Source organism: Nerophis lumbriciformis, linkage group LG08 (assembly GCF_033978685.3).
Source record: "Nerophis lumbriciformis linkage group LG08, RoL_Nlum_v2.1, whole genome shotgun sequence".
Lineage (NCBI taxonomy): Eukaryota > Metazoa > Chordata > Actinopteri > Syngnathiformes > Syngnathidae > Nerophis > Nerophis lumbriciformis.
In genome coordinates, this window is record NC_084555.2 from 52,770,132 (window position 1) to 52,776,908 (window position 6,777).

A 6,777-nucleotide genomic window follows, 5' to 3' on the forward strand; every position below is an offset into this window, starting at 1 on the left:
GGGATCCGGGGTCGGGGCCGTCCTTTCCCAACGCTACCCTCAGACAACAAGCTCCACCCCTGCGCTTTCTTCTCACGCCGCCTGACTCCCACTGAACGTAACTACGACGTGGAGAACCGAGAACTCCTGGCCGGTGGTACTGGCATTGCAAGAATGGCAACACTGGCTGGAGGGGGCTGCTCAACCTTTCATTGTATGGACGGATCAGAAAAACCTTGCCTACCTCCACACTGCCCGCCGCATGAACTCACGGCAGGCCTGCTTTGCCCTGTTCCTGGGCAGATTCCAGTTCACTATCACCTACCGCCCTGGGTCTCAGAACACCAAGCCGGACGCACTCTAGCCCTCATCCAGCAGCGTTTCTGGTGGCCGTTCATGGTTTCTGACGTCCGGACCTTCATCACTGCGTGCACTGTGTGCGTGTACAGCGAGCCCTGGCAGCCCTTGCCCATCCTTCCACACATCGCAGAGGACTTGGTTACCGGATTGCCCCCCCCTTTGAAGGTAACGACACCATCCTTACGATTGTTGACCGCTTCTCCAAGGCGGTACATTTTGTCCCTTCCCTAAACTGCCCACTGCCTTGGAAACAGCTAACCTGTTCGTCACAAATGTCTTCAGGCTGCATAGAATCCCCTAGGACATCGTGTCGGACCGCGGACCTCAGTTCTCCTCGCAGGTGTGGAAGGCTTTCGGGCGGGCCCTGGGTACCACCTCCAGCCTCTCCTACGGCTATCACCCACAGTGCAATGGACAGACTGAACGAGCTAACCAGAGCCTGGAGTCCTCTCTGCGCGGAGCTTCTTCCCGCCTACCCTCCTCATGGCCCATACACCTACTCTGGGTGGAATACGCCCACAACTCCCTCATCAGCTCGGCCACCGGCTTGTCACCCTTCATGATCAACACCGGCTACTAACCCCCCTTGTTTCCGAGCCAAGAATCCGATGGAGCAGTTCCCTCCGTCCAAGCCCAGTTCCGCCGTGTCAGACACGTGTGGCGGGAAACCTGAGCAGCTCTAGGCTGAGCGCAACCGACTCCTAACAGACCGACATCGGGTCCCCGCGCCCAACTACCAGGTGGGCCAGCAAGTGTGGCTTTCTTCCCGAGACCCCCCCCCCCCTTCCAGACTCTCCCCCAGGTACATTGGGCCCGACCCAGTGGAGAAAATCATAAACCCCAGTGCCGTCCTCCTCCGACTCCCACCCGCCCTCCGCTTCATCCTGGAGCATCTGGACTTCCCAGGAACCTACGCTAGGATCCTGTTTGTGGACTTCAGCTCTGCCTTCGACACCATCCTCCCTGGACTGCTACGAGACAAGCTCTACCAGCTCATCAATAACTTCCTGACAGACCGAAGACAGCACGTGCGGCTGGGGAAGATTGTCTCGGACAGTCGAACCACGAACACTGGTACTCCTCAGGGCTGTGTACTTTCCCCCTGGCTCTTCTCCCTGTACACAAACTGCTGCACCTCCAGTCACCAGTACGTAAAGCTGCTTAAGTTTGCGGATGACACTACCCTCATCGGGCTCATCTCGGATGGTGATGAGTCCGCCTACAGGAGAGAGGTGGACCGGCTGGCGTCCTGGTGCAGCCTCAACAACCTGGAGCTGAACGCCCAGAAAACAGTGGAGATGATCATGGACTTCAGGAAAGTCACAGCCCCACCATCCCCCCTCACCCTGATTGACTCTCCCACCCCTGTCTCCATTGTGGCTCCTTCCGTTTCTTGGGCACCACCATCACCCATGACCTCAAGTGGGAGTCGACCATCAGCTCCCTCATCAAGAAGGCCCAGGAGAGGATGTACTTCCTGAGGCAGCTGAGAAAACTTAAGGTGCCGACCGAGATGCTGGTGGTTTTACTCATCCATCATCGAGTCATCCTCACCTCCTCCATCACCGTGTGGTTCCCCGGCGCCACAGTCCATCGACTGCGGCGCATCGTGCGTGCTGCTGAGAAGGTGATTGGCTGCAAGCTCCCATCCCTCCAGGACCTGTTCTCCTCTATGACCAGGAGGCGTGTGGGTTGGATCACAGCTGACTCTTCTTACCCTGGACACAAACTATTCTCCCCTCTCCCCTCAGGCAGGAGACTACGGTCCATCCAGACCCACACCTCCCGCCACCTGAACAGTTTTTTCCCCTTGGCCATCAGGCACATGAACAATAACAAGATCTGATAGCTCAGTTACAGCTCTTTTTATTTGTGTTTTATGTTGCACGATTGCACTAAGAAAAATTCCTAGTTTGTGAACCCGTTCTCAAACAATGGCAATAAAAACTATTCTGATTCTGATTCTGAATCTGAATGGTGATTTTCTGTTCAGCCATTTTCTGTTGTCACCTTTCCCTCGAAGAATTTTCAGTTAATACCTTGTTGCTATATTCTTCGATGAACTGTGTTTTTGTTGTTACTTTGTTAATAAACCCCTTTTTGTATTATACTCTGCTACTGGGTCTTGGCCTCCTTGTCTGACCCCTGACAGTGTTGCTGTCATTGATTGATTGTGAAAAAAAATTAGTTTCTCAGTTCGAACATTAAATATCTTGTCTTTGCAGTCTATTCAATGGAATATAAGTTGTAAAGGATTTTCAAATCATTGTATTCTGCCAGTCAAGAGTCTAGGGCGATCGTACAACGCAAGCTTTAAAGAATCGGACCAGAGCGATCAGCTGAGGAAAGAAACCATCAAAGGCCTTGTCCACATAGACAATACCTTACTTTCTGGCAAGTTGAAACTGTGGTGCCTACAGTTTGAATTGCTCCCCCGTTTGATGTAGCCAATAACAGTCTACGAGATCCCCATGACCAAAGTCGAGAAGCTGGAGAGAACAGTCATGAAATGGCTTGGCCTCCCGCGGTGCCTCAGTAACATCAGCCTATATGATGATGGTGCCCTGGAACTGCCCATCTCTAGCCTCACGGAGGAGTTAAATGCACCAAGGTGAGGCTCAGAATGTCCCTGATTGAGTCTCAAGATGAGGTGATCCAAGCGGTTGCTCCCAGACTAGCAACTCGGAGGAAATGGATCCCATATGATGCCGTGCAGCAAGCTAAATCTTCTCTCAGGCATTGTGGGACTAGTGCAGCACGAAAGAGGTGGGTTTGGACTTGGAGCTAGTCAACCTACATGGCACCAGGCAACATCAGCCCAGAGGAGAAAGCTGGTTGTTGATCAGGTTCGGCAACAAGAGGCGGCAGACAGATGTGCAACAGCAGTGGCACAGTCCAAACAGGGACAGTGGTCTGAAAACCTGGAGCATCTTAAGCTCACATGGAAGGATCTTTGGGAAACGGAAGAGAGACAATTTAGCTTCATCAGAGCTACCCACGATGTTCTTCCCACACCCAAGAACTTAAACCAATGGTTTGGAGAAGAGCTTTCTTTTGCACTCTGTCAAACCCCTGCAACACTCACATCCTCACCGGCTGCAAAATCAGTTTTGTCTCAAGGCCGCTACACCTAAGACAACTGGAGATCACCCTGGAAGAAAGGAAAAAAATACCAACAAGGCCATAGGCGCCGATCCCGCGGGTGCTTCAGGGCCTGAGGACCCACGGACAATGCCGAGCACCCATGTGGGATTGATGGAAAATTCTTTCTCAACACCAAGCATAAACCACACAAGCTCAGAAAAGCAGCGTCAGATTTACCGCCAGTCCGAGCACCCACTGGCAGAAATGTAGATCGGCGCCTATGAACAAGGCCCTCCCTCCCCCAATTCCTAGTCACTAAATTGGCACTGCGTTCCCAAGAGCAGGACAACTCCCAGCAAAATCTGCAAGAGTGAAGGCAACCCTTCTGGACTCTCCCTGGGACTGGAAAATGCAGGTTGACTTAGACCAGAAACTCATCTTCCCGCCTGAGATCATTACAACCAGCTTCAGGCCGGACCTGGTCTTGTGGTCAATCTTCCAGAAGACTGTTCGTTGTTGAATTAACTGTGCCATGGGAAGCAGCAGTTGGTGAAGCATGAGCGCAATCAACTGAAGTATGCGGACATAGCAGCCGATGCAGAGCAGCGCGGCTGGCGTGCCCGTGTGCTTCTAGTTGAAGTTGGGTGCAGAGGCTTCGTTGCCACGTCCACAACCAAGCTTCTGAAAGGAATGGGAGTGAAAGGTCAGGCCTTCCGGCGGGCTGTCAAATCGCTCGGATGCTGCCAAACAAAGTAGCAGATGGATATGGATCAAGAGAAAGGACCCAACTGGGCTGCAAAAGGACATCTAGGGGTAAAGGCAGAGGGGGGCACACCTGGGGACACCAGATGTCGCCGTTGAGCCCTGCGGAGGTGTCGTGGGTCTATCAACAAAACACCAATGAAGGGGGGTTCCCACCTGAAGACCCCAGCGAAGCTTTCGCCCCTAAACCCCCCTGTCCACACTAAGTGCTGATCAATCTGAGGGATTGTACTATCTAGTCCTATGAGTTCAACTGTTTTTATTTACCATTTACACTACGTGCTAACTTCACTAGTTTTGGGTTTTATAGATTTTATTTTTTTTTCTTTGCATTTTCTGCAGAATGTTTTTGTAAAGTTTATTTTGGACACACACAGAACACTTTCAGGCTTTGAGGTGACTTAAAAAAAGAGTAAATATGTGCAAGGAAGATTGTTTTCTTCAAGTCATGTGTGCAGATTGGAAGAGTAATCCCGTGAGGGGTCAGAGGTCATGATGATGACGATGATGAAGAGGTTTCATGTTTTCCTTGTTTTCATGCAGGAAAAGTGAGGGGGGGCGGGTTTTGCGTCGATGTCCCCAGGTAGTCCCCGCCCCCTGCAGGAGTTTTCACTCCAATTTGAGGAAGCTGTTATTGCCGGACAACCAGCCGCTGAAGTAGCTCCGCCCCCAGCCGTCGTCGGCGCCCTGATGGAAACGCAGGCGCAGCGTGTTGCGGATGACCAGGCGCTCCACGATGAAGGAGCCACAGAACCACGGCAGCGCGTACTCGGCCGTGATCAGGCCCAGGAAGTTGTAGCGGAAGGCGGAGTAGTCCCAGGGGCAGGCGTGGAACTGGCGCAGCAGCAGCCCCGTGCTCAGCTCCCACATGTACGTCCACAGCGTGTAGATGAGGCAGCGCACCAACACGTGGCAGTGCCCGCGCAGGTACAGGTACATGCGCTCCACCGTCAGGATGCACGTGCCGTAGATGAAGAGCGCCCACACGCTCGTCACGCCCGGGAACTTCCAGTCGCGGTTCACGGCGAACTCCCACGCCGCCGTGAACATGACCTCACAGAAGTAGCCGTGGATGGCGTACAGGTACCAGCGGGAGAGCGCCGCCAGCGGCACGGGAGGCTGCAGGATCGCAGTCGGCATGGCTCGTCACACCTTGGATCTGGAAGAGGAAAGAACGTCAACGCTCGAGCCAAATGTGACAATAACCCGCAAAATTACAGCCTTGGCAAGAAATATCTGCAATTTATCGGGAAAAGTTACGTCTGACACCGCCTTCAAAAGGTGGACAAATTTAACTTGCTTTAGGTATCAAGATTTTGATACCAAGATATCATCACTACCGAATTTTCTTTTAGACATTTTTTGACACTTTTTTATTTTTGACATTTTTTATTTTTTACACTTTTTAATTTTGGACATTTTTTGACACTTTTTTTTAAATATTTGACACTTTAACATTTTGTGACACTTTTTATTTCTGACATTTTTTGACACTTTTATTTTTTACATTTTTGACACTTTTATTTTTTACATTTTTGACACTTTTGACCGGTTCCGGTCAAAAGTGCTGGATCGCCTGTGCATCGGTTGGGGACATCTCTGTGCTGCTGTCCCTTCTCCGCTCCATAAAAGTGTCCATCTCTTTTTTTTTTCTTCTTCTGTTGTGGCATATGCTGCAGGTGCCTGCTCGTTTTTCGTATGTGGGTAACAACATTTAACTATGTATATATATTTCCGAATTGGTTTAACTGCCACCCGCCTGAATCTATTTAAAATCTAATTTTTTTTTATTTCAACCGCCCGACCCGACCCGCGGATAAAATCTAATTTTTTTTTATTTCAACCGCCCGACCCGCGGAAAATCCGCGGACTCCGCGGTTGTGTCCGCAAACCGCGCATCTCTAATATGTATATATATATATATATATATATATATTATATATATATTTATTATATATAACTCAAGTATGTGTTTGTTAATGCCCCTGTTCTCGTGCACCCAGATCCTGAGTAGAAGTTCGTGGTCGAAGTTGATGCCTCGGGATCCGGGGTCGGGGCCGTCCTTTCCCAACGCTACCCTCAGACAACAAGCTCCACCCCTGCGCTTTCTTCTCACGCCGCCTGACTCCCACTGAACGTAACTACGACGTGGAGAACCGAGAACTCCTGGCCGGTGGTACTGGCATTGCAAGAATGGCAACACTGGCTGGAGGGGGCTGCTCAACCTTTCATTGTATGGACGGATCAGAAAAACCTTGCCTACCTCCACACTGCCCGCCGCATGAACTCACGGCAGGCCTGCTTTGCCCTGTTCCTGGGCAGATTCCAGTTCACTATCACCTACCGCCCTGGGTCTCAGAACACCAAGCCGGACGCACTCTAGCCCTCATCCAGCAGCGTTTCTGGTGGCCGTTCATGGTTTCTGACGTCCGGACCTTCATCACTGCGTGCACTGTGTGCGTGTACAGCGAGCCCTGGCAGCCCTTGCCCATCCTTCCACACATCGCAGAGGACTTGGTTACCGGATTGCCCCCCCCTTTGAAGGTAACGACACCATCCTTACGATTGTTGACCGCTTCTCCAAGGCGGTAC

The 6,777-nt window shown here is 51.4% G+C and overlaps 1 protein-coding gene across 1 annotated transcript; it reads right to left on the minus strand.

Annotated features, from left to right (window-relative positions):
• Window positions 1–3,813: 3,813 nt before the first annotated feature.
• Window positions 3,814–5,568, minus strand: LOC140678980 (transmembrane protein 229b-like). The gene has a single exon (XM_072913613.1). The coding sequence runs from the start codon at window positions 5,323–5,325 to the stop codon at window positions 4,795–4,797; it is 531 nt and encodes a 176-aa protein (XP_072769714.1). The 5' UTR covers window positions 5,326–5,568; the 3' UTR covers window positions 3,814–4,794.
• Between the last annotated feature and the right edge of the window lie 1,209 nt (window positions 5,569–6,777).

What these genes read in the sequence shown, in the direction of transcription:
- LOC140678980 (XM_072913613.1), bottom strand. Translation starts at nt 5,325, where the DNA reads ATGCCGACTGCGATCCTGCAGCCTCCCGTGCCGCTGGCGGCGCTCTCC.